The sequence below is a fragment of the Rhineura floridana genome, chromosome 5 (assembly GCF_030035675.1).
Source record: "Rhineura floridana isolate rRhiFlo1 chromosome 5, rRhiFlo1.hap2, whole genome shotgun sequence".
Lineage (NCBI taxonomy): Eukaryota > Metazoa > Chordata > Lepidosauria > Squamata > Rhineuridae > Rhineura > Rhineura floridana.
In genome coordinates, this window is record NC_084484.1 from 160,202,051 (window position 1) to 160,229,987 (window position 27,937).

Here is a 27,937-nt window from a genome sequence, read left to right on the forward strand (position 1 = left end):
AGGGGGACTGGGGAACTGCCCCAGGACCGCCCATGCAACAGCGTCATCTCTTAAATCCGCGGTATTGCGTCCAAGCGGCCGAAGGAACCGCGGATGATTCACACTTTTAAAAAGTTTATCGCATTTTCCGAGGTTGTGCGAAAGTGGATTTAACCGCGCGAAAATGCGCTTTTGCTCATCAGGACGACCAAAAAATAATGAGAACACAAAGCGGTCATGTCACACATTTTGCAGTCGTCTGGATGAGCCCTGAGTGTTGCAGGCATAGAGAACAAACCGAAGAAACTTAAGACGACAGAAATGCTTTGTGCGGACTATGGTTAAGAACGATGAGATAATTTAGCAGTTGTGATTGTGGGACTGCCTCTTACTCTGTCCCTCTTAATGCACTCCCTCATTACATGGCAGTAATTCCTGTAGTTGGCTGTTGAATCCCTTCCTTATAAATCAGTTTAACTAATAATTTACGTGAATTATCTTGGCATATATTATAGGGTGCCTCTGCCGAAGGCTGCAATCCTATACATATTGGGGGCAGGCCGCACGGAACTGAGCGGGGTTTACTTTCCGATTAAATCTACTCAGGTTAACATGAGATTTCCCGTGGAGTGCTTCCGAGCCTATCTGAAGGAACTTTGCTTTTGCTGCTCCGCAGGCCCCTCCCTCTTCCAACCAGGGGACTCCTCTCCCCCAATCCGTGATTTCCCAACGGGAAGACGCTAGGCCGAAGCCTTCGGTGTTACTATGGCAACCAAGAAACGCTCCGCCGCCGGCGAAGATTCGCCTCGCTCTGGAGCTGAGGGTAAAAGCGGACTGGTGTGGTGAGGTCGGGGGGAAGAAGGCTATTGTGGGCATCTCGTGCGCTTAGGACGTGGCACTGGACCGAGGCAGGCTCCGAGAAGGGAAAATGGAATCTCGCCCCACCTTCATGGGGTGCAAAAGCAGGGTTGGGGGGAAGTATTGCAGAAAGTGTTGACATACATACTACTTTACAGTAGAAGCGCAAGAGATATTTGCACACGCACGCACATCGATTGTGTCTGCTTTTTACCCAGATTCGAGCTGTGTGTATTTGTGTAGGCCCGTACCTGGGGGGGGTGCCCTCTTAATTTCCCCCCATAAAATAATGAAATTTATTACAGAAAATAAATTCTGGCCACACCGTTTTTTTGTGCACCCCCCCCGGCTCCCAAATATTTCGGCTGGCTACGGGCCTGTGCGTGTTGTGGGGCTTCTTGACTTTCGGTGGGGTTTCCTGTCCAGCATTTCAGACATTTTTTTGAGAGGACGGGGAGGCACGCCCAGGTGAGGAAGGGCGCTTCCAGATGGGTGTTTAATCGTGTGTGTTGTTTTTGCACCGTCCACATGTCATAAAGTGCTTTCAGACCTCTTTATGGAGCACATGTTGTTTGCAGAGAGGTTTGACAACGTTGCCTATTTATTGAGCCTTCATTATGATTCGTTTGCGCGGAGGTTAAGTGATGCTGCTTCAAACAATTGTTATACCACCCTTTCCAGTGCATGTTCCCATCACTTTTCACATTGCAAAAAGTCCTGTTTTTGTTCAAGAGTGCTAAATCAGCTTTAATTGCACAACTGAATTTTCCAGTAAGTGATTGAATCCCACCTGAACATAGCGATGATCTGGAAGTGTACAATGACTTTTTTGTGATATCTGGATGTGTTTATAACATTAACCACTGTCTGGAAGCACTCTGCTTTGTTTATGCATTTTTGCTCTTTAAAACATCCTCCTGGTGACAGTGGTTTCCCAGAGAGGGATCCGTGTTTTCTCAAGTCAAAAGGGACTTGTATCTTTCCCTTGCCCCCAAACAACCCCAAGTAGCAGCACCTATACTGGAAATTTGGAGACATTGCCTCCAGATCAAAGAAAAGGAAAGGGTTATAGCTCAGTGATAAAGCAACTAACTCCTTTGTTCCAGGTTCAGTAGGGGCCCTATTATATAGAGTGACTGGTTTGTACATTTGTGCCTTTCCCTACATGTCCATGAAGAGCTGCAGCCAATCAGTGCAGGCGATATTGAGGTAGACGGACTAGTGGTCTGACTTGGTATAAGGCAGCTTCCTATGTTCCTATGGAAAGGATCATTTCTCCCAGGGAGGGTGGAGTGACCCACCTTATTTTCAAAACATGCAATTGTTTTTAGAGGGGCTTACAATAAACATTTAAAAATCCAAACATTTTACCCTGCTTTTCAATCTAAAAGATAATCAGAGTGGCTTACAAAGTGTAAAATACAGATAAACACCATCAAGATATAAAACAACAAATGAAAGCAAGACAGCAAAGCATAGATTAAAAATGTCAATAAAAAGGGCTAAAAGCTCACTGAAAGAAAATAGTCTTCGCTGCTTGCCTGAAAGTAATTAAAGATGGAGCCATGCAAGCTCCTCTCAAGGTATTCCAAAGTTTTGGCACCATAACCAAAAATAGCCTCTCATTTTTGTTTTCCTATTCCACACCCAGTGCCAGGGAAACAGAGCAACATCTCTGAAGCTGATTTTAATGTTTGAGCTGGTATGTATGGGAGACGACCATTCTTAAGGTATCCTGCTTTCAGACTGACCTTTAAAGCTGAAAAAAAGAGAAGTTTGAATTGAGGCCAATATATACTGGTTGCCAACGGAGATGGTTCAATATAGAACTAATATGATCCCTTGGATTCATTTTAACCAGTTGAAGTTTCCAAACCATCTTCAAGGGCAGCTCCAGATGCAGAGCACATTTACAGCCACCTAATCTATATGTGAGAGCCAGTGTGGTGTAGTGGGTAGAGCAGCCTTTCCCAACCAGTGTGCCTCCAGATGTTGCTGGACCACAACTCCATCAGCCTCAGCCAGCATTGCCAATGGTCAGGAAAGATGGGAATTGTAGTCCAGCAACATCTGGAGGCACACTGGTTGGGAAAGGCTGGGTTAGAGTGTTGGAGTATGACTTGGGAGACCAGAGTTCGAATCCCCACACAGCCATGAAGCTCACTGGGTGATCTTGGGCCAGTTGCTACCTCTCAGCCTCAGAGGAAGGCAATGGTAAACCACCTATGAATACCGCTTACCATGAAAGCCTATTCATAGGGTCGCCATAAGTCAGGATCAAATTGACGGCAGTCCATTTCATTTTCAATCTATATGTAAATAGGACATGGTTTAACATTTTCTTCAATTGTTTCCAGAATTATTAAGCACTTTGGATGCAATCTAGCAGGCATGTCTCTCAAACCATCTTTATCTTCATTTAAACAAATCACTGCAGGGTTTTTTATTTTTATTCTAATCTAGTTTTGTTCCCTTTGTAAATTAGGGCTGTGATTTGTAAGCTACATAGTCTGAGAACTCTTACTGAAGATTCACTGAAGTCTGTGAAGAACGCCAGGGATCCTGTTATATAGAGTAAGTGGTCTGTACATGGCAACTTTGGTTCATCTTTATAAAAAAAAACAAAAAAAACTTTTTGCTGGCCCAGCAATTTTATCTACATGTATGAATGAAAATTAGTAGTGTATAGAAGACAACCACTATTTTCCCAACTTCATTCTTCATTTAATACGTGTAATTAGTTTGATTAAAGTTTGGGAAATGAATAGCAAGCCCTTGTTTTGGTCTTGAACAGCCACAATAATCCATGCTATTGATTCTTTGTATAGAATATTCCAGGGCCAAGCGAATTTCTTCAATGGAAAAGAAACCCATCAAAGGCACACGTAAACGTGGGTAAGGCTGTAAACGGAAAGATTCACACATACCTAATACATAACAGACTAACAGCTTGATTCTGTTCATGTTTACTCAGAGGTAAGCTCTACTGTATTCAGTTGGTCTTACTTCTGGATAAGCGTGCATAGTATGTAAGTACCATTGAACTCACTGGAAATTAGTTGAGTAAATAATACAGAGGATCAAGTTGCATGAAGGCTCTTTACGTTCAGTGCATCACTCCTGAATGCTATTATTGTGATAAAATGGTGGGAAAGAGTGTATGTTGTTGTTATTGTGGGTTTTTTAAACTTACAAGTACAAAGAGTTTACATACGTATTCTTCTCTATTATGGTTATTTTGTTTATCAAAGCCACCAGCATTTATTACTTATTAGCGTCCCTCATTTTAGGGCGCATTTTATTTTTGCTTCTAATTAAAGTTTTCATGATTTTCTGCAGAAGCTATATAAAAGTTATCCTTTGTGTTTTTTTGTTCATACTTTGCCTAAAAGGGAAATGCATCAGGCAGCAATTTTCCCTCATGACAATTCTGATAATAGACATGATAATCAATCTTTGCCTTTATCTTGCATACTTTTTTTAACGAGCAGACCTCTGAAAAGATTATGAAAACAATAAATTGGGAATAGTTTAAATGATATTTCTTACAACAATTTTTTTTCAGGAAATCCTCAAAACGTGTGCCTCAAGGGGAGGCTTTCATAGAATTATATGTCAGTGAGCAGCATGGAAAACAAACTCGAGCAGCAACTAGTATTCAGAGAGCCTGGAGAAGATGGCTCGTAAGTTGGAAATGCTACTTCGAAAAATTTGAGTTTTCAGTTCTCTCTCCAGAATAATGCAAGGAATTTATTTGGTGGCCTGCAAATGTAAAACCTGCAAGGTGGGCCCTGATGCAATTCTTGGAGGCATACCCTTGCTTTACCTGGAATATTCTCCTTCTGTGGTTGTCCAAGTATGGTTTTTCTGTGTTTTTCTATATTATAGACTCCACTACAACTTGTCAGACAGATAGGTATTCCTGTAACTTAGGGTTAAACTATAGCTTAGAAAACTGTGCAAAAGCAATTCACATGTTGTTTTTGAAATATAAATAGCATCCAAGGGGTCCTTGAACAGGATTAGGACAGTAGGGAGGGGGACTTAGTCCTTCCTCCCCAATCATGGTCCTAAGGAAATCATATAAACACTGTAACCGACCTTAGCCCTGAAAGGGAAGTTCCATTCCTCTGCACTTGCTTTTTACCTGTCAAAATCTGCACATGTTAGTTGCTTTCACATTGTTAATGTAACATTGTTTGACCCTTAATGGATCAATTCTGAGTCTAGCTCTGCATTCTGTTGGCAAATGTGTTGTGTGCGGTGATGACCACACAGCTAACACAGAGTGTGGATGTTATATACATGTGTGCATGTATCTTTAAATGCTTGTGTACATATGTGATGAAGGTGAAGGATAAAAATGTAATAAATAATAAGGTCTGAGGATCCCAGCCCAATGGTTCAGATTCTTACATATTTATTAGCTTTCTGACTGATTTGGGCAAGCCAAAGACTGTTGTCACCCATGACTCAAAAATCCCCTGCTTCCCATTCCAGTCTGAAGCTTAGAGGTGTGTGTGTGTGATTTCACCCAAAGCAGACTCCCTGCCCCCATCAAGCTTGGAAGGTGCAATAGCTGCAGAGAGTTGGCAAGGGGCAGTAGATTTGCATCAGGCCTCTCTGCTTGCCCAGCAGTCCAGGCTTTGACTACCCAGTCAAGTGTACATTCCAGTCCATGTAATCTTTATATTCCCATTATAAATGACCTAACTGCAAACAAATGTCAGGAACATAAGAAACTGCCCTGTATCATCCCAGATAGAGGGCCCCTCCACTCATCCTTTTTATCATACATTCATGATTTGTGGTCATGACTGTAATGCAATCCCTCATTTTCACAACTGTTTGCACCTGCAAATGCTCTGGGGTGGTCATGCTGTTTCGTTTTCAATCAGTGCATATCCTATAATTTCTTGTTGACATTCCATAACCCTTTTAATACCACAAATGTTGTAGTTTATTTTTGTCCTGCCTTTGTTGTGTTATAGCCTCTCTGGGCAGTAATAATGTGGTAGCATTTGAGATGCATTGCCGAACAAATAAAGCAGAATAAATCCATTACTAATACATGATTATTGTGTCAACAACGTGTTTTACAATATATCCGCAATGAAACACCAGTCTGAAGGGACTCTTATGTGTCCATTTACACTAGCATTGTCTTCTATTGGGTTATAGCCCTCATGCCGTTTGGAACAGAGAAATCTATCTGGCCCTTTTAATTGGAGATGCCAGAATGAAACTTAGCATGTGCTATATGCCAAAAATATGCACTACTGTTGAGCTGTGGGCTTCCCCTTGTGCAAAAACCTACGGTCATTTTTGGCCTCAGTGTCCCACTTGGTAAAATAAAAATGTCTGTTTCTTAACACAAAGTGCTTTTGAAAGGGTTACCAAAATTTAAAAAATATAAATCATTTTGTACATTAAAACACGCAATATAAATCAACATTCCAGATGGAGGAGAGTAAGGAGTCTCTCTCAGCTTCTGAGTTACTAAACTGCTATTACTCCTATTTATATTTGCAATGAAAGCATCCAATACATGGATTTTATTTTCTAGACCCACCTAAAAGCGAAACCTGCCGAAAAGCGGAACTCCTTCAATAAAATGGCGCCCAACACCCAAAAAACATCGTAAAAGCAGAACAAGCACTGTATGAGTGGGGACTTACTCTAATTTTAACCGCCATATTAGCAGTACGCCGAGAAGCAGGCCGCTGAAAAGTGGGGCTCTACTGTAACTGCTGCATGGAATGTTAGAACCACAACGTGCATTCTTGAACCTGCCCCAGAATTCTTTACGGGGTGGTATTAAATTCTAGTTCTAGTCATAGTAGACCCATTTAAGTTAATAGACATGAGTTAGGTTCATTAATTTCAGTGACTTTGAGTAGGACTTAATTGAATGCAACTCATGCGATTCCATAGCAAAAGAGCAAGTGTTTTCCTTGGAAGACATTGATATGATAAGGATTCCCCAAAATTACAAAGTCTAAAAACTACTGTACTATTATCTAGTTCCATAAATTTTAACTAAAAATGGACTGCTGTGAGGTAGAAAACTTCTACAACTGTATTTGTGTGTGGAATTTTTTTTCCTTTTTTTAGAAATGCATTGTTTCATAACATTTGTTAGTAAAATGAGTGACACTCACTGGGTGACCTTGGGCCAGTCACACTCTGACCAACATAATTGATGTGAAGATAAAATGCAGGGGAGAACTGTTTACACCACCTTAAACTCCTTGGAAGAAAAGTGGTATATAAATAACTATTTTTAAAAATTAAGCAACTAGAATGGATAACCATCATAAGCTATCAGTGTGGTGGTGAAAAATTAGACCCTTCCCTGTCTGTGTAGCCATTTTCTGCTTCCTCAAATGGATTGAGCTTGTGGTGAACTGCTTGGGAACAGGTTTGCTGTGTACACCTTGACTATGGGTAGGTGGAAAATGTATATACAGAATGGGTAAGGCAGGGGTAAGGCCAATTTCTTGGTCAGGTGTATTGGCCTTTGAGCTTATTTTAAAAATAAATAATTATTCACAAGCTTTTCTACACACATATATACATTGAATCTGCTTCAAAGCCCATTCATTGCTTACCTCCTTGTGCTGCACAAGTTCCCTTAATCTGGTGTTTGTGTAGGAATTTGACCATGATGTGATGTAAAATGCCCCAAATGTGGCAAGATTACTATAACTGAACTGTATTTACCTCTTGTGGCCAGGATATTGGTGTGTTTGACTACTATAAAGAACTAATAGGCTTTAAACAATGCGGAGAACCTTCTCATCTGATGAGGTTCATCGATCCAAGAGAGGTAAGGGTTAGACTGATGAAGATAATGTTTTAACTTCATTCTTTAACTACCATTTATACAGTATAATACCAGTATTAACTGTGTCTGTTACTATGAAACTCCCAGCTTTAACACCAGTTGACCCATTTAATGCATTTTACAGAACAATCCTGTACATGTGTTCAATAGGGATTACTTCTAGGTGTGTAGGTATATGACTGCAGCCTTAATGTGGTATGTGAACTTTGCCAATAAATATTTTAAAACCTGTTTGCTTACCTGCCCATCCTTCTGCCCTATCTTGCTAGCCATAGTTTTGAGATGTCAATGAAGAACTCGCTTTATGTCACTTCAGGCTAATTCTTCTAGTCAATTTCTTCAGGTGAGTAGGTATAGGGTTGCCGCCTTAATGTGCTGTAAGCTAGGACTCCAAATAATTATTAACTGACTAGAATAAGAAATTGCAAAGCAGAAATCAGGATTTAAGAGGGATTGGCAGGTAAGCAATAGTCTACAACCCGTAGAGAGGTTTGATAGATCTGTTCTCCAAAGGCCTAACAAGAAATGAAGTGTCATAATCACTTTCCTTTGGTTACAGGCAGAACTTTTAGATTCTGCAGCAGGGATTCATATCAGATTCAGACTAGGTGGGGTAAGTATAAATTAGATCGGGTGGGGAGTCACAGGAGTATTGGCCAAATGCAACCCTCTAGACCTCTCTATCTGGCTCTTGTAACTCTTCCCAGGCTGTGCCCCTCACTGGTTCTGCTTTGCACCTCCTTTGAGTGTTTTTGCCTGGCTGGAATGTATCCTTGAACTCTGATAATGCCTCTTTGGTGAATGGAAAATGGAGAGGGGTGTGTGTAGAAACTAGTGTACTGTATACTACTCTAGTCTAAAATTAACATTAGTTGCTGGGCCCACCAGTGGTACAAGGGCCTGGGAAGATTGCCCAGAATGGAATGTAGCCCTTGGGCTGAAAAGGGTTCCTTGCCCCGGATTTGGATGAATGTCAAAAGTGCAAATACTATTTATGAAAAATATTTTACATATTTCATTCTGCATATTTTTAAAACACATCTGTTTTTTGTGCTGTTTTGTAATGTTTTAGCTATTTTTATTTTGTACATTGCCTTGGGACAGAGGTGGAAGGTGATTAATAATCATAATTTTAATAATCATAATTTAATAATTCCAAGTCTGTTTTCATTAGGCTTGAGTCCCTCATCCCTAGTGTAAATGGACAAAGTCAGGGCTTTTAGACTTGGCTGCAACAGTTACGGACCTAAATCCATCTAAACAGAAAGCTTCCTGAAGCCTGGTCTGTTGTCAATGAGAGTGTTTGGTCTTTCAATTTAGTGCATTAAATTGGAAATCCTGTGACCCTGTAGATGTTGCTGGACTACCAGCATCCCTGACCGTTAGCCATGCTGGTTTGGGCTGATGGAAATTGGAGGGCCAGAGGTTCCCCATCCGTCACACCCATCGTAACCAGAGGTTAATAAATAACATTTAGCATTTATATTGTTCTTTGCTGAGGTGTTTTGAACACTCAAAATCTTAAAACAAGGCTGTAAAGCAAGTCAGTATTATTACCCCCATATGACAGAAAGGGGATGCTCTCTGCTCACACCCCTAGTCACTGTGTTATGCCCCTTTTTATCATACATGGAAGAAGCAATCCAGAAAAGATGTTATCTCTAATAGGACATGATTACCAAGGACTGAAGGTTTCACAGGCCTGGTAGACTTGTATAGACGCAGCTGTGTTTCCTCTTAAGTTCAGTCAGACTCCCCCAATATATATGATACAAAGCTGCTTCACACTAGACAAATATGCATATCTGTGTTGCCCTTTATACAAACAATGAGAGGCTTCTGTGTGACAAAAACTCTTAATGCCTGTCACATGGTTTTGTATACAAAACTTTGTAGGAAAACTTGAAACGGAACTATGTAAACAGTTACGTCCATGCAGAATGTCTGATGTACTGGTTGATCTTAATCCAGTTCAAATGTGCAGATGTGGTATAGCCCTCCTGAGCTGCTGCTCTTCTGCTTGCAGGTGGAGGTGAATATTTTAATACTCTCACTTGAAAAGAAATCTCCCTGTACATGGATGGCCAATGTGTCAGGGAGAAGGATTTTAGCCTAGCAATCCCTAATGGCAGTATGACGTATAACAGCCTGGAAAGAAGAGGGCCACTTGTTGTTTCTGCTCAGTTGAACTGTTCGAAGTAAAGTTGAAAGCAGGGTTACTTTCTGTTAGTCTTAGTTCTCCAGTCTGTAAAATGAGAATAATAATGATTTCCTTCATGAGGCATAAATGTAAGGGGTTTTTTTTGGGGGGGGGAAGAATCCAGTCTTCTTCCAGTTTATTTTAGAGAGGAAGAGAGAGGAATTGAAGTACTTTGAAGTAAATGTAATGACAGTTTATTAGAAGAGAGATACCTAGAAAATTTTTAAAAAAACTTTTTTGCACACTTAAAAAATGCAGCAATAATCACCATATTTTTCAGATTTCTCATTTTAAAATTGAATATTTCTCTGCAGCTGAAGTTTCCTCCAAGCATATATTACAAAATATTTACCCACAGACCTATTGTGGATATATGTGCAAACAGTCCCAAAGACTACACAAAGCCTTTAGCCAAAATGGGGCAAGCAGGAAAACTCCAGAAACAAATCTGCGAAGACCGTAGAGACTGGTACAAACGCATAGAGAATAATGGCTGGAGACTACTTTCCCTCAGGGTAAGAAAACAAAAGCATTTTCATTTGCCACAAAAACATTGACAAGAGACAAAATATTCTTATAAATGTGAAACCGTTTGTGAACTGGTGAAATGATATATTTCAGTTTTGGAAGGCCCTGGACCCTGTAACTGCTAAAGACAACCTCAAAATAAAGGATTTCCACTACTGCAAAGTTCAGAAGAAACAAGAAGCAGAAAGAATAAGAAAAACAAGAAAAATAGAATGGCTGAAAAAAATGTAAGCTACTGCTGTTTGAAATGTTGTACATAAGAGCGGACTGTTTTTCTTTTATCTCCTTAAATAATTTTTATTGCAATTCCTACTGAAATAAGAGTAATTATCATTATCAAGGCCTTCTCTTCAGAGGCTATATTCATTTGGTCAGCTAGGCATGACTTGCTATGAATTGGAAGTTAAATAGTTCTGTCAGTTTTGTTGGCTCTGTTCTGCACCACTTGTGAATCAGTCATCCTACTAGCTAAGCATGGTGGCTTTTTGGGTGTACCTGGGATGGAAAAATGGGTGGAGAATATGAATTATTTGGATCCATTTCAATCTGTTTGGATGCAATTTGGGACTGAATCCACTTTGGTCCCCCTGATTGATGATTTGTATCGAGAGTGGAACAGGCAGAGTGCAACTCTACTTCTGCTTCTCGATCTCTCAGCAGCTTTTGATACTATTGACCATGGTATCCTCCTGTGGGATGGGTATTAGGGATCCTGTTTTACAGTGGTTCTGCTCCTACCTACAGGGTTGTGTCTAGAAAGTAGCACTGGGAGACTGTTTTGACTCCATGGTTCTTATGCTATAGTGTATTACATGGTATAAACTTGCCCCCAATGCTATTTAACATCTATATGAAACTACTGAGTGCAGTCATTAGGAGTTTGGGTACAACGTGTCATCAGTGTGCTGATGATGTGCATATTTTTCCGTAACATTAGAGTAGAGAGGCTGTGCATCATCTGGGCCATTGTCTGGGTGAAGCCATGAACTAGATGAGGGACAATAGACTGAGCTTGAACCCTGGGAAGACAGAGGCACTGTGGGTTGGTTGTTTTCATGTCCAGGAGATTGGTCAGTTACCTGTTCTTTCAGAGGGAGTGCAACCCCATCCAGAATAGCTTCATAGTTTGGAGTGCTCCTGGATCCATCTCTGTTGCTGGAGACCAAGGTAGCCTCAGTGGCTAGGAGTGCCTTTTACCAGCTAATGCTAGTATGGCCTGCTGTATTTGGACGGATATAGTCTGGCCACAGTGGTTCATGGATTGATAATCTCAATTATTGCAATGTGCTTTATGTAGACTAACTTTGGGCTGGTGCAGAGGCTCCAGCTGGTACAAAATGCTACTGCTAGGCTGTTAACGGGGACTGTTGCCAGCAAACAACTCCTGTGCTCAAAAACTTGCCCATATTCTACCAGGCCATGTTCAAGGTTCTTGTACTAATTTACAAGGCTGTTAAGAGTTGGGCCCAGGATACCTCAGGGACCAAGTGTTCATTTATATCCCTGTGCGATGACTGAGGTCTTCAGGAAGTCACCGTTTGTGGTCCCCCATGGCTCAGATGCACAGCCATGTGTTCAGTATCGTGGGCCCAATTTTATGGAACTCCTTGCCACTTGAGGTCAGACAGGCCCCCTCCCTGTTGAACTTCTGATTCATGCTGAAGACCTTTTAATTCCAGCAGGCGTTTTAATTGAATTCTAATTTTACAATTTTTAACTGATTTTTACTAGTAGAAGAGCAACCTTCCAGGAAGTTTGTGTTATCATTAACACTGTCTAGATAATTGTTCACTGTAATTATTTTGCTTTTAGGTAATTGTTGCTGTTTGTCCTTTTCACATTTAATTTCCGTCTAGTCTCATCCCATCCCTCATGTAATCCTAAACTGGCAAGCGTATACATTTCATACATATGATGAGTTTGTGCAATAATAAGTGTGTCACAGGACGTACTGTTCTCACGGCAGTAGATGGCTATTCCTATGTAAAATGAAAATGCATGTTCCTGTTTCCTAGGTACTTTGGAGAAAGTCTGCAAGTTAAAACTAAGGATTCAGGTGCAACGATCTTAATTCAAAGAGCAGCAGAAGGGTTAATCGGCACTCTGGAGAAAGAAGGAATAGATAATGTGATGGAATGGGAAGTGGATGAAATATTAAAATGGACAAATGCACTCAACTATGAAGAGTAATTTTTAATTTGACCTTTTATTCCTCTTCCAAATCTCAATTATTTATTTATTTTATTATTTTTATTTTATTTTATTACATTTTTAGACCGCCCTATAGCAATAAGCTCCCAGGGCGGTGTCAAAAAGGCTTTAACATTTTTAAAATCTCTAGTATAGAGCCATTTGATCAGGTTATATACTTTTGAAAGTATTAAGCCATTTTAGAAAAATAAAATGTTCCTTGTTATTGTATGCTCTTGTGCCTAGATATGTTAATGGATGGAGAGAAATTGGAACAAGCAGGATGTCCAACAGCTACCAAGGTAAAGGACCCTACCTCTTGCTAGCAAATTTTTGTGTAACTTTCTAGAATGTTGCTGTAATTGACATGAAAGTGCTGGCAGAATGGCTGTTGCAGTGATCCTAGATTGCAAGGGTGTCTCTTCATGTAGTTAGCTGTTTATATGAGTATGTGGTAACATGGTTCCAGTTAACGTATAACCCAAACAGGATATTTCCTTGAATGAATGCCTGTGGCTAAAATTAGCCTGAATCCTGTGAACAGCTCTTAGAATCATAGAATAGTAGAGTTGGAAGGGGCCTACAAGGCCATCGAGTCCAACCCCCTGCTCAATGCAGGAATCCACCTCCTATCACCTAACCTCCTAATTGTATGGTTTAAGAGTGTAATGCATGATGTGGATCTCTTTTTTCTTCAGCAAGACCCTTCATTTCATAAAAGGTTTGCACAGATTCCCCAGTAAAAACTGCAGCTTGAATGTTTATGTCACAGGATGCTCTCCAATTTGCCCCCCCCGGCTCCTACTAACTCTAATAATAATAATTATAATAATAATTTATTTATTTATTATTTGATTTATATCCCACCTTTCCTCCCACCAGGAGCCTAGGGTGGCTTGACTTCTCATAATATTGTAAAACATGTAAACCTAAATTTCAAACATATTGAATAATCTGTGCCTTAACTTATAAAGGCAGTTAAACAAAGAAACATTGCTTAAATGTATTGCATCTTCAGCATCCTCATTGTTGCCGTATGTGCACAAATGTGTTGCCGTCCATGGTTGAAAGAAAACCTAGTTCTGTTCCTGTAAGAAGTGAAGTGTGAAAAGTGAGAGAAACCTGTAGTATTGTACATAAAAGGCAGATATCTCATTGGGTTGTATTCAGCTAAGTCCTACTCAGAGTAAAATGTAAATGTACTGCCCTCGACGATTCCGACTTATGGCGACCCTATGAATGGGGTTTTCATGAGGCTGAGAGGCAGTGACTGGCCCAAGGTCACCCAATGAACGTCATGGCTGTGTGGGGATTCGAACCCTGGTCTCCCAGGTCGTAGTCCAACACCTTAACCACTACGCCACACTGGCTCTCCTCCTACTCAAAGTAGACCCATTAAAATTAACGAACATAAGTTGGTCACATTTGGTAACTTCAATGGATCTACTCTGAGTAGATCTAACATGGAATACCACCCATACTAAAATTAGACCCAAGTCCATTGATTTCAGTGGGTCTGCTGTGGGTATGGCTGAATTGGATATCAAGTGTCTTCAGTGACCACTACTGGCTACTAGAATGTACCTAATGCTTCAAACTACATAGCTTTGAAGGTGTTCTGATATACACATACAGCATCCATGCAAGTGGGCTCCTCCATTCACTTCAGTCAGGGGGACAGCTAGTCACAAATCTTACTCCCAGTCAGATACTGTAAATCAGCCTCCCCCAAACTAGAGGCTCCAGATGTTGTTGGAACTAAAACTCCTATCATCCCTGACCATTGGTTGCCCTGAGGGTTGTAGTCCAGCTTCAGCTGGGAACATAACATTGAGGAAGACTGCTGCAAACCCTAATAGACACAAACCAGTCATGAGAGGTGGTTCAGTACCCTAACAGAGCAATCTTTGATAGTTTAATTATCAGGATCTTAATGTGAACAACTTACAGTTTATTGAGTCAAGGGCCACCAAGTTCTATAGTGGCTTAGCGTGCCTGAGCCATCACTTAGGGTCCAGGGTAGTCAGGAACTCTATTAGGATTTTTGGTCTATTTTAGGCTCTGTTAGGAATTCAGTGTCGCCACCTGTCCCCACCCTCATGTCAGCTGTCCCTGCTACAGCTTCCCTTCCCTAAACCTACGCTGCTGTGGAGAAAGGCTGGTTGTGGGGATAGACAGTGAGAAGGCTACCTCAGGCTTAAGGCCTGGACATTTCTCCATGGAAACCAAGAAGCCAGGGAAATTGGTTTCCCAGTGGTGCTGGGAAGTACATTTCCTATACTTCCATAGATCTGCAAAAGAAGGAATAGCACTAGATATTCAGATTTGAATAACTTGTTTTCTCCCATTGTGTTTGTTTTCTTGATGGAACACAGGATTGTGTTCAGTGTAGCACTAAGCAGATCATATTGTCAGCATTAGGATTTCTTCATGTGCAACAGAACAATCTTCCACTCTCCCCCCCCCATCCTCCCTGATAGACTGTGGAGATGCTGTGGACAGTGTATCTCGACTTCAGCAAAGCTTTTGACAAAGTGATATTCTAATTCACTAATAGGCAAAAAATCTTGTAGTTTAAGAAAGTACCTATAGCCCACAGATATTTCTATCAAACTTTAAAAAGCAGTGAAATTGGGCAGCTATAGTGAATGCACCAGGGGAACAGGAGACCTGACCTCCTTTCTGAGATAGTGTACTGCCCTACAAATTTGTCAAAATACAAACACAATTTGGGTTGGTCTTTCACAGTCCAATCCACTTCCTGTGTAGCTTGGAAGAATTTGGTAACATGTGCCTCTGAGCATATGGGGAGTGGTGGCACACTTTTATTAATGACTTGGTTGAGGAGGTGCAGGGAATGCTTATCAAATTTGCAGATGATACAAGATTGGGAGGTATTGCTAATACCTTGGAAGACAGGAATACGTGCAAAGTTCTACACCTAGGAAAAAGAAACCAAGTGCACAGTTATAAGATGTGGGATACTTGGCTCAACAATACTACATGCGAGAAGGATCTTGGGATTGTTGTTGATCACAAGCTGAACATGAGCCAACAGTGCGACGTGATTGCAAAAAAGGCAAATGCTATTTTGGGCTGCATTAACAGAAGTACAGTTTCCAAATAGCGTGAAGTATTGGTTCCCCTCTATTCAGCACTGGCCAGGCGTCATCTTGAGTACTGTATCCAGTGCTGCACACTACACTTTAAGAAGGGTGCAGACAAACTGGAATGGGTTCAGAAGAGGGCAACAAGGATGATTGGGACTGGAAACAAAGCCACACAGGTTGCCATACAGAGGAGGGCCAAGATCTCTTCTTAATCATCCCACAGTACAGGACACATAATAATGGGCTCAAGTTGCAGGGTTAGGGCTCAAGTTGCAGGAAGCCAGATTTCAGATGAACATCAGGAAAAACCTCCTGACTGTTAGACCAGTATGACAATGGAAACAATTACCTAGGGATGGGGTGGGCTCTCATACACTGGAGACATTCAAGAGGCAGCTGGAGAGCCACCTGTTGGGTGTGCTTTAATTTGGATTCCTGCATTGAGCAGGAGGTTGGACTTGATGGCCTTATAGGCCCCTTCCAGCTCTATGATTTGATGACTCTGCTCACTACTGCTCCAATGACACAGAAATAAGTGGTGGAAGGGAGCAAATCCAGACTATCATTTGATGGCCAATGTACATTTTGAGCTTAATTCTTAATCTGTGGGACCTTTGGGTGGAATGGATCTGACAACTGCCTCCACAGTAAAGGGTTGTTGGGATAGTATTTTCCTATTACTTATGTGTGCAGCAAGTTTAGTTGGGGGGCAGCTATTTTGTTCACGTCTTCCTCAGTGTAGACATTAACATCTAAAGCAGGAGATTCTGCGATTATTTCAGTGTAGGCTATTCCTTCAGTGTTGAGTCTGTTTAACACTGGGCTGGAGACAGACAAAGGTGTTTCAGTGTTGAAAGTGATTTGGAAGACGGAATTCTCCTGGTGGTATTTTTGCTCATCCTATTTTTGCTTGTAGTATATAGGCTTTTGAAGTGGGATAAAAATAGTATGAGTGTGTACCACAGGAAATGATGCTTGTCAGATTGTTTTCAATTCTGAAACTGCTGTCAACATACAGCCTCTGGGGGCTTAAATTTCCAGGTTTAGGAGAGTTCCCTTGGTTTGGCCATTCATTTCTACATGTAGTGGAAGGGGACGGAAGAAGCCCACAATCACAATGCCTGCCTAATCTTATCATACATTGGGGGATGCACCTGAGTAGCCCCTCAATCTAGCTAAGCAAAAAAAGAAAATAAAGCAAAAGATGGAAATTGAGCCCCAAAATGATTGTGGGAACTACTATTGAACTTTCTGAGAAACTTGACTGCAACAACTATAGAGAGAGAGATTTGGAAATATATATTTCAATTGGAAAATGTCATTTTATATTATCCTGTATAATTGTACCATGTTAGCTGGTATTACTGAGGAAATTTGACCAGCTTATTTTTTTTAAAAAATAAGGAAAACTGAATTACCTGTGCACATACTGGTTTTGGCAAGTAAGACCATTTATATTAATTTGATGGAGCTTTTAATTTTTTTAAAAAAATGCATGTTTGTTTTCCTTATTTATATAGCACCTTCTGCCAGGGTGCTATATGGTCGTATATTATTTTAGTAACTTTTACTGTTGGTCTGTACTTGGTGACATTGTAAGTGTAATAACTAGTATTATTGTCAATATATTATTATTGAGAGAGAGAGCGCTAGGGATGTGAGGCCACTTGGCAAGTTCTTAGCTGAGTTAAAAGTGGAATGGGGTACACCCTAACTAATCGCTGTTACTATGTTAACTGCTATATAAACCAGCTATTAATAGTCTTTTGAATACAACTGTCCATTTGAATTAGTTTAAAACCTAAGAAAATCTGTGTAATATAACTTTCATAAATGCCATTTCTAATCTTTAGGTTTCCGGTTTAGTGAACAACAGATCAATCCTTCTGAATTATGCAACATACCAGAGACGATCCAGAAAATAGTCGAATCACATGTGGATAAAAAGAAATAGTCAGCACCAATAAGCACTCTACCATTGAAGAGATACTTCAGTGGCAAAACATACCTGACAGTTCTACAGCTACTACTATACTATCAAGATAAAGCTTCAGGGGACAAAAACCAACAAAACAAGAGAATTATTTATCTCATGTGTTGTGCATTTGCCAGCCTTATTTGTCCTGGCACATTAACACACAGTCCAAACAAGTTTTAAGTCAAATCTTGTTTTAAAAAAATCTTGTGGTGGTGAAGCACCTTGAATAATGGTATTACGTTTGGAAATGCAGGTTATACATTGTTTTTAAATTCACATACACAAAGGGCATCTCTTTAATTCTACTTCTCTAAAATATAAATGAATGGGTTTGTGCACATTAATTACCCTGCGTTAGGGAAGCATCACGTGCTGCATGTAATAATAATATAATTTTATTTATGAGTCGCCTATCTGGCCGAATTAACGGCCACTCTAGGCGACGTACATTACACAATAAAATACAATATAAAACCACAATCAATGAGTAATCTAAAAAAACCCTTTCCAGTTAATAGCAGCATAAAAATTAATCCACTCCAGAGATCCTGTAAGCCTGCCTGAATAGCCAGGTCTTCAAGGCCCGGCGGAACCCCATCAGGGAGGGGGCATGGCGAAGGTCAGAAGGCAGGAATTCCAGAGGGTGGGAGCTACAATTGAAAATGCTCTCTCTCTGGTCCGCACCAGTCTAGCAGTTTTAACTGGCGGGACTGAGAGAAGGTCTTGTGTGGCTGATCTCGTCAGGTGGCATAACTGATGATGCTGGAGGCGCTCCTTCAGATAAACTGGGCCGAAACCGTATAGGGCATTAAAGGTCAACACCAACACCTTGAATTGGGCTCGGTAAGCAACTGGTAGCCAGTGTAGATCTACTAACACCGGAGTGATATGATCACGGCAACGGCTGTTCTTAATCAGACTTAATGTAGGTGATGGTAACATGAAATTTGAAAATTTAATTGCAAGGGTACAAAGTTAATATTCGTTCCTTATAGAAATCTCAGTTGTGAGCTCCTGTGCACGATTTTGTGTGTCTAGATATTACCAGAGCAGTAAATGGTGAAGTGTTAGATAATGGAGCAGAGCCATCCTGAGTTGGTGAGCAATTCCTCATTCACCTAAGTTTTTGGGTTGTTTTACAGGCTCCAGCTTAAATGAGAAGCCTGGTTGATGCTATTTGGACAAAGTACATAAATTGGTTGCTGTTTTGAGTGTTTTGGGGTAGGGAATAGAGAAGTCCTGTTCAAAGTGACTGAGCTTATTTTTGTCTTCATGTGTTGTCAGTGTGTGTTGGGGGGTGGAGGAGTAATTTTTTCCATGCAGGTGCCAAACTGTAAACGATGGAGACAAATGCTTGTCCCAAAGAGCATAACTTTATTGCATATGCAAGAGTGTCTGTTACTAGCATTTAAGCTCCACAGTAGATCAGATATAGATATCTGTCAAGATGTAGTAGATGATACTACCAATTTTATAGTGTAGCAATACTCTACAGTATACAAATAGTACAGAATAACAAGCACATGAACAAACATATTCCTTCCATGTTAACACCACATAAAAGTTCCAGAAACTATCACAATATAAAAATAAATCTATAGTTTCATATTTTTAACTTACTTAGTAAGTTCATATTAATTTATAGTGCCCCTTTAGTGTTTCCTTTTACAGACTGCATAACTGGCACGGGAAAGAGAGCAATCTGAATCTTTGAAATGAATCAAGTTTTTTTAAAAAATGAAATGTTATATAAGGCCACTACTTCCATGATAGAGAACACGTTTAAAGTATAGTTTGCACAAGGTAAGATATTGCTAGCTTATACTAAAATTTCCATTTGAACTTTACAGTTTTTTAAAAGGATAGGTCAGCATTTATAAAGCAGCAAAAGGTCACCCACATTATTACAATGAATATATTATATCTGCTTTCTTAAGCCAAATAACTGCAGCCATAATTTGCATTGTACGTATAATTTAAATCCTTCTGCGTATTTTTCCTCTCAGGTTTGAAATGGAGCCTCCTTTTGGGCCATGTACTACATTGTCAGTTTTAAGTCTCGTGTTTAAAGGGTAACATTTCAGTTTCTTGGCTCCAGGCTTAAAGCAAAGGACAACTTTATGTGCACCTTCCACATTCCACAAATCAGAGCTTTCTATGTGTTGCATAGTTATCTAGGATGCATAGTTATCATTACTACACATGGTGGTGCAGAGTTATAGCCATACCGTACTCGCACTAGTCTTGATGGTGGCTTCTGGGTGAAGTACTTTACATAGCAGCAAGAAAAGTCAACCACTGTGCATAGTCCAGTATCTGTTTTGAAGCTAGGTTCTGATCATTGTACTTCTAACAAAGGAATACTTATAGTAGCAACATTCCTGAGCTGTAAAATAAGTGAGGGTTATGAAAAGGCATAATTGGCATTTCCCTTTTGTAAAAGCATAGTATAGGAACAATTGTCGTCTTGGTTTCCCTTTTTTTCTGAATTCAGGACGTATCAAACCATGTGCCCAATCCAAGTGAAAAACAAATCCCTCCCAACCCCTACCCATGATTGACTATGGGCAAATATTCAAACACAGAACTCTACTGGCTCAACACTTTTCAAATTAACATTTTTACACCTGTATTTTCATCAGGAACCCTTTAAAATATGAAATGCTGGGCATTTCCTTCCAAAATGAAACCTGTTCACTTTTTACTTATTAAAACCAACTACATATTTTCACACCCATGCTTTCCACCCTGGATAAAGGCGGCTGAGATTCTTTGGGTCCATGGCTTGTTGTATGAGGAGGTTCACTTGACCTCCCACGCTGAGCACTGTTCCCTCTTCCACACCTTTAAGTTTCTCCTGAAGTCGCATGAGGACTCGCTCTGCCACTTTATTAAAAATCTGGTTATCACCACTGAGAATAAAAAATAAAATAAGGAAATATAGTTTAAAAAAGTCTGCAGGTGCTCATATTAATTACCCAAAACACAAAGGTTCTTACTTTGCTTTTTTGTTACATCCCTGATCAGCAGCATTGAGGCTGGAGCTCATGTCGGCCTCATCTTCTGGCCTTTGCTGCAAATACAAAGCTTTTAAAGGATTCATGGTCCAGTCAAAAAGAGGATCATAGAGAAGCACCTGCAAGACAAGACACAAACATGAGTCTTAAAAAAAGACACTAGTTCAATGCCCTAAAAGTAGGCAAATAAAGGTTCCATGTATGTAGGATAATCTTTAAACTGGCAACATGGATTGGGACAATCCTCAGAATTGTTCATCAGATGAATTCAAATATTGTAATCTGGTCCCATCTCAATAATATTTCTATATTTTTGTAATCAAACAGTTATAAGCATTCTGACAAAAAAATATAGATGCAATTTAACAACTTTTGAAATGCTAAGACTCCTTGTAGAATTGCCTCTATGCTGTTCTTGGCCATCTGATCAATGCCTTGGTAACCTCTAAGTTCAACTGCAGCAATGTGCCATTTGTAGGACTGTCTTTGAACACAATGTGAAAACCAGCTGCTCCAGAATGCAGTGGCCAGGTTGCTAATGGAAACTGGGTAGAAAGCATCTCACAACTGTACTAGGATAGAGATCAGAGTTCTTAATGCTGATCTCGGGGTTCTGGTAGATTCACGTGTGCATAGATAGTCTTTGAGAAAATAGAGACCTAGGCTGTTTAAGGCTTTCTAGATGAACTCCACCACTTTTAAACTGAGCCCAGAAACAAAATGGTAACCAATGTAATTTGTGGATTGTTCCACTATGTGCTGACAGTCTTGATCCTACCAGGGGATTATAATACTGGCACCCAATGCTGTCCTTTAGGTGCAGAAGTGTGTACACTCATTCCACATGCTGAGGAGGAGCTTGTTCATATCCCCAATTTTAAATAATTTTAATTATGTGTTAAAATGGGTTCACATCAGTCTAATGTCATTTTGTTCATTAAAATATTCTACTCACTTGGAAAAAAAGACTCAGAACTACATTGCAATGTTTCAGTAAAGCTCCTGTTACAACATACTACTGAATGAAGGTTTCTACATAAAATATTTATAAACTTTTATGGTGTCTAACAGTTAAGAATGGTGCCCCTGTTAAAGCAAAGTTTTGAAATAGGAGGTGTTGGATAAATTTTTGTATTTCTCCTGTGGGTTCTTTGCTGGGGGTCCTTTAAATAATTTATGACACAGGCTTAAAGCAAAAAGGTAGGCCTTTATTATATAAAAAACAAGCATATGCAAGGTCAGTCCCCCAGAACACATCCAGGAGGGACTGCAATGAGATATGGTGTGCACAGATCTTTTATACCTTAAAATTAGAGCATGTGACAATAATTAACCAATCCCCAAATTCTTTTCTATGTAACATAGCAGTTTCTTCCCTCTTGAAATATTTCCAACCAACCAGATAACTTTATTAAAATGAATACATGTATATTCATAATCAAGCATCCCCACTGTATTGATTGATGTCAATCTGTCCCCTGGGCTGATATTACCACTATTCTACTGTCATATACTGATGATCTTGTACTGTTCTGAAGCCAATATGTACCATTACGTTCCTTTCTATCATGGCTTCTGATCAGCCAAGCTGGTCAAAGAATATATCTTAGGACAAAACAGCATGTTCCTTAGGTGAAGCCATGATTACAAGCGAAATCTGGCTCTCCTTAGAGTGACTGGCAGTTTCTATGTGAAATTCTGCTTATTACTACTTTGCTATGGAGAAAGATTAATTTAAATCACCATGTTATAACCAAAAGCCACATAATATAAAGAATATAATATAAAGAATGATTAGGGAACACAGAAACGGAAAAGGGTAAATCTGAGTCAGCCAGTTCTCCATAAAACACAGAGGGATACAGGCTCTATAGTATGCGAGATCAAAACCTCATTTTCCAAGATCACATGGTAAAAATATATTAATCTTAAACAATACTAAATTAATGATCTTCAGTCATGCTTTTTTTGCCCTTCTTGGCATGGAAGGGTGCTCAGGAAGTTTTCAGCTCTCTGCTTTTCCCTACACACAGGATTTGCTTTTAATACCTACTGTGTGTGAATAATGGAAAAGAAATCCATTTTTCCTTCATTAATTTTCAAGGGCCCATATTGCCTGGGGCCAGGACCCCTTAGGGGTTCTCCATCAGGAGGCACAATGGTTTACTGCCAAAAGAGTTTCTGGAATGTTTTTAATATAAAGAATTCCTTTCTGTTTTTCATCTGCAGCCCTGAAAAAACACTTACCTCTACAATAGTAAGCAAAGCTTCTTGAGAATTTCTCATAACCGCCATAGTTTTTTCACAGCATCTAGAAGATATTTTCAATGAAACACTGTTTTCTAAACAATTTTCCATTATTAATATAGGACTACATTTTATTTTTCATGACTAATAGCAGAGTTTGTAATTGGCTCTCATTGGGCCACCTATAATACCATAATAAACACAGATCTCACTGATTTACAACTACATAGTTTTACCAAAAACTGAGCTGGTGAAATTCTATTGTAACTTTAACAATGAAACAATTAGGGAGCATCTGCAGCTGCATACTATACCTCCTGAAGACTCCCTCAACACCAGTGATGCCCATTCCATCCACTATATCTCTTGTTAACCTGAAAGGTACAGTCTCTGGAGTAGGAAGGATTTTGCCCTGCTCAAAAGCAACACCTAATGGAGAAGAGAGAAAAGAAACACTTTTTTAAAAAAAGGATTAAATATACACAAAGAACTAACATTTGATCTCTTGCTTTTATACATACCTAGATCGATGTGCACGAGTTCTGCACTTTGTTCGTCTAACAGAATATTCTGCACATGTCTGTCTCCAAGGCCAAGTATGTAGCCAACTGAAAGAAGAGATCTAAAAATGAAGCCAGACATCCTTGCATAATAGCCTAAATGTGTTTTTTTTTACCTAAGGGCCACAGTAGAGCACATCCAGAATAGCTAAGGTAGACCAGTAGACTGGGTTCTGAAAAGCTGTTCTGTGTACATACACAGGATGGGTGTCTATTTTCCTTTCCCACCACAGTTCCCCATGTTGCACCAAGTGCCACTCAGGATGGACTCCTGATCTTTAGCAATGGCTTTTCAACAGGCACAAAGAACTGTGATGGGAAGAGAGGGCTGAAATGTTTGGGAACATACTGAGTAAGGACAGAAAATGCAGCGCTCTCTCCCTGTCTCCTATACAGAAAGCCAGTTACTCCCATATAGTGCTGTCATATTGCCAATGTACACACCATGCCATCTTATTTTTAAAGACACCTGTTGTGCAGTCTGGGGCAGCAATAAATTGAACCATTGGTCTCACCTGTAAGGTGGTTTTCCCAGGTATCATACTATCAGGTAGGTGGGTAGTAGCGCTTCCTGGTGTCCAAAGACAGGAATACACAAGAGTCAAGACTTCAGCTGCTCCTTCCAGCTTGACCCCAGTCCATTCCGGACAAACTGTACACCAGATCAGTGTATTTCTCTTCAGACTGAAAACTCTCAGCCAGAAAATAATATAAGGAGCAGCAAACATAATAATACACATCTTTACTCCGAACAGGAAATATGTATCAACAGTAAAAAAAACCTAAAGAACAGTAAATAACTGCCTTAGCTGTAACATGACTCATGCAGGTAATGTAGTTCAAACTGGATTGAACTGAAACAAGTTGAACAGTTATTAAACAATAGCAAAAATTATCTCCAGAAAAGACTAGGAAGCCACCCTCAAAGGGAGGGCCCTGATGGTATGATACCTGGGAAAGCCACCTTTCAGGTGAGACCAACTGTCCATTTTCCCCAGGTAGCATACCATCAGGTTGGAAGTCCCAGTAGGGTGTGCCCAGGCTGCCTAAGAGGACAGTACCTGCTGCAATCAGAAGCATAACAGTTCACTGTAGTGCCTAATGAAAGAACTTTGAGTAGACCAAGACACAGCTCTACAGATACCTGCAATTGCAGCATTGGTTGTAAAGTCAGCCATGGAAGCTGCTGACCTAGTTGAATGAGCTGTGATGTTTTGGAGCACTGGAACATTAAGGAACTCACGGACCAGGGTGATGGTCCCAATGTCCTTGAAGGAAAGGATACGAATAGAGATTCTGTCATGTGAATGTCTCTAGTCCTGGCTAGGTAGACCTTAAAGGCTCAATGAACATCCAAAGAATGCCAGGCTTTCTCAAGAAGTTGGCTTGAATGAGGACAGAAGAAGGGTAGGACTATGTCCTGACTGCAATGGAATATAGAGGACACCTTAGGATGAGAAGCCTGATCTGTACCTGGTACAACGGAGTCCTGAAAAAACTCTGCGGGCAGAGGAGATTGCTACAAGGAAGAGCACCTTGAAGCAAGGAAGAGAGCAAGTGTAACAGAACAAACTGCAGTTTAGGCACAGTTATCCATGCCAAGACGGACCTTGTGGCCCCGGTAACTCTTATGCCAGAGAGACGGATGGAGACACAGTCCAGCGGATGACCCGGGTATGAACAAGGTAAACCTAGAGAGCCCCTTGAACAACTAATGAATGCCCAGACTTCTCCACAGGATGAGCAGGATTGGAATGAAATGAACTGGGACCAAAGGATGCCCTCTTAGTGAAGGTTGTCTTGGAGAAAAAATGTGAGAGATGGCCGAAATCTCCTGCTGCAGAGTGTTAGGTTTCACCCCATATTCAAAATAGGAAGGACGTATCCCCTGAGAAGAACTCCACTTGCAAGGCATGACCCATGAACTCTTGTAGATCTGGATCCTGGAGGACAGGATCATAGCGATGATCACTCTGAAAGAAAGTCCCCAACAACTTGACTGCCATTGCTGAAAAGACCAGACTCCGGAAGGTTGTCTGGGATAGAAAACCTGGCCTTGTTAGCAACCCCCTTGAATCCATGATGGTCAGACTCAGCAGAACTGAACACCATGGCCAGTGAGGTCAGTACAAGATGAGTCCGTGCCACCAGGAGTAAAGGAGGCCAGGCGTAGAGCAGACTGCCAGAAAAGCATTGACTACCTCTGCTTCCATCTTGAGACAACTAGTGAGAAAGCGGGGAAAATGAATGTTGTGAATCAAGATTAACAGTTTCGCAGATGGAGGACCAAACTTAGAAGCAACTGATGAAGACCTCATAATGGAGTTTGCACTCTCATGCCCCACTTGTTGCCTGCTAACCAGGGCTGTGGAGTTGGAGTTGTGGAGTGAGAGTCGGAAGCAATTTTGGGTGGAGTCAGAGTCGGTAGAAATGTACCGACTCCGACTTCAAAATAAAAACTTATAACAATATATGGTAAATATATTATTTTATACTTATATTTTATACTTTTTTATTTTTCAGGAAAATATTTGTAGTTTTGATTGACAAATGTTTTAAAATATAAATTCACAATATCAAAGAAGCTTCCCGATTCACGTGGTGGTGATGAAATGCCTTGTGGTACCATTTTACTATAGTAAATTTGTAATTACTAATTAATATACATTTGCCATTTATGAAGGAGTCAGAGTTGGACAGTAGAAAAATAGAGGAGTCGGAGTTGAAGGTTTGGCGTACTGACTCCACAGCCCTGCTGCTAACATGGACCACTTTCAATCCATGTCACTGGTGAGATGCTGTGCCCTGAAGGGGCATAGGGACACCTGGCCCAGGGGACTAGAGGAGTCATTCCTGCTTGAAGACTCGTCAACAGAGTACCCCCCCAAGGGGGATGAGCTAACTAAACAGCAGACTGATGCCTGTGCTGTATGTCAAGCTTGAGGCCCAGTGAAATGATTTCTCTGAGCAGCGTAACTTTCTTGGAGAAGACCGTGTGACCAGATTGCATTAAGTAGATTTGCAGAGGCATGTCAGGCATGCTAAGATGGGACCACGCACACCAAGATGGTGGCAATCGTGTCCCCTAAAAAACAGCATTCTCAGAAGCACCAGTGAATTGACATACCGCATCTGGAAGGTTCATTGGCCCCTGGGACGTTCAATCAAGCCTGACTACGATGCAATGAAGATCTTGAAAGCAGCATGGCTAGATGCACTGGAGACGCCATAGTGGAGGAAACTCCAAGTTATTGTTTCCAGCAAACATGGCCTACTGGCCAAGATATCCGACTCCCACTACATCATATGGTCACCTGGTAAAATTAAAATTCCTATTTGTAGACAAAACTAGTTGCAATATTAAACAACTTGATGAATTCCACAATAAAAGAAACATTTCATTTCATGAGACTATTGTCCTCAGAAACCAATTGGAATTCCTTATGGAGTTTCTGGCAGAAGAAGAAGATTGCCCCTGCATGGAATCCACAAGTCTAGGGAGTTGCTTCATAACCTGTACCATTGTTTTAGGGCTACCCTGTTATTACACAGAGAGATGGCCAACAACTTGGGTATCCTTACCATTGTCTTACGGCTACTGTGCAGATACACAGGGAGGGAGCCAGCAGCTTGACTGGGCCCAGGAAGATAAGGCCAGCAGTGGTCACCAGACATGATGAACATGCTCTGACTGCATAAACGGGGACAAAATGCTTCGAAACCCTAGCCATCCAAAACTGCAGAGCATGCTGCTCCACTCATGCCCTGCCTCCAAGCCTCCTCTCGACATATGGGGCTGCTGGAGAGTCAGCCACAGGAAATAAATACTGGAGAGTCAGCCACAGGAAGTAAATACCCAGGGACATATTTTGACTAATTACCTGTGCAGTAACCAGTCCAGAAGACTACCTGTCAAAAACAAAGAGTAAAATCTATTTTTTTAAAAAAAAAAATCCACTGAAATGCTTAATTGCAGGTAAGGAAGCTGAATATCCATACAAATATACCAATGTGTGTAACCTTGAGCCAAGTTACACAAATGTAACAGTGAAGTAAGCCTTGTTGTTGTCGTTATGTGCCTCCAAGGTGGCTACGACTTATGGCGACCCTATGAATCAGTGACCTCCAAGAGCATCTGTCGTGAACCACCCTGTTCAGATCTTCTAAGTTCAGGTCTGTGGCTTCCTTTATGGAATCAATCCATCTCTTGTTTGGCCTTCCTCTTTTTCTACTTCCTTATCTTTTTCCAAGCATTATTGTCTTTTCTAATGAATCATGTCTTCTCATTATGTGTCCAAAGTATGATAACCTCAGTTTCATCATTTTAGCTTCTAGTGACAGTTCTGGTTTAATTTGTTCTAACAGCCAATTATTGGTCTTTTTTTTGCAGTCCATGGTATACGCAAAGCTCTTCTCCAACACC

General features: G+C 40.6%; 2 protein-coding genes across 6 annotated transcripts in view; one reads left to right on the top strand and one right to left on the bottom strand.

Annotated features, from left to right (window-relative positions):
- Positions 1-538: 538 nt before the first annotated feature.
- C5H11orf65 (chromosome 5 C11orf65 homolog) lies at positions 539-17,920 on the top strand. 4 transcript variants are annotated; one of them, XM_061628659.1, is made up of 11 exons: positions 542-802; positions 3,323-3,411; positions 3,666-3,732; positions 4,403-4,520; positions 7,574-7,666; positions 8,244-8,297; positions 10,199-10,399; positions 10,506-10,639; positions 12,428-12,598; positions 12,849-12,904; positions 17,566-17,920. In XM_061628659.1, exons 3-11 carry the CDS (start codon positions 3,695-3,697, stop codon positions 17,664-17,666), a joined length of 966 nt encoding a protein of 321 aa, XP_061484643.1. In that variant the 5' UTR covers positions 542-802; positions 3,323-3,411; positions 3,666-3,694; the 3' UTR covers positions 17,667-17,920. The 4 variants fall into 4 exon arrangements, with proteins under 4 accessions (XP_061484646.1, XP_061484645.1, XP_061484643.1 ...); XM_061628660.1 differs by lacking the exon at positions 542-802 and adding an exon at positions 2,508-2,539; XM_061628662.1 differs by lacking the exon at positions 12,428-12,598 and having other exon boundaries at positions 539-802.
- A 225-nt stretch (positions 17,921-18,145) lies between these two features.
- The window catches only part of ATM (ATM serine/threonine kinase), a 169,026-nt gene continuing 159,234 nt past the window's right edge, over positions 18,146-27,937 (bottom strand). For both annotated transcript variants that reach the window (XM_061628652.1, XM_061628653.1), the window contains 5 exons: positions 23,476-23,562; positions 23,269-23,383; positions 22,955-23,018; positions 20,690-20,826; positions 18,146-20,602 (listed from right to left, as the gene is read on the bottom strand). In XM_061628652.1, coding sequence (XP_061484636.1) covers positions 20,419-20,602; positions 20,690-20,826; positions 22,955-23,018; positions 23,269-23,383; positions 23,476-23,562 — 587 coding nt within the window. In that variant the 3' untranslated portion in view covers positions 18,146-20,418. The remainder of the gene's footprint in view (positions 20,603-20,689; positions 20,827-22,954; positions 23,019-23,268; positions 23,384-23,475; positions 23,563-27,937) is intronic.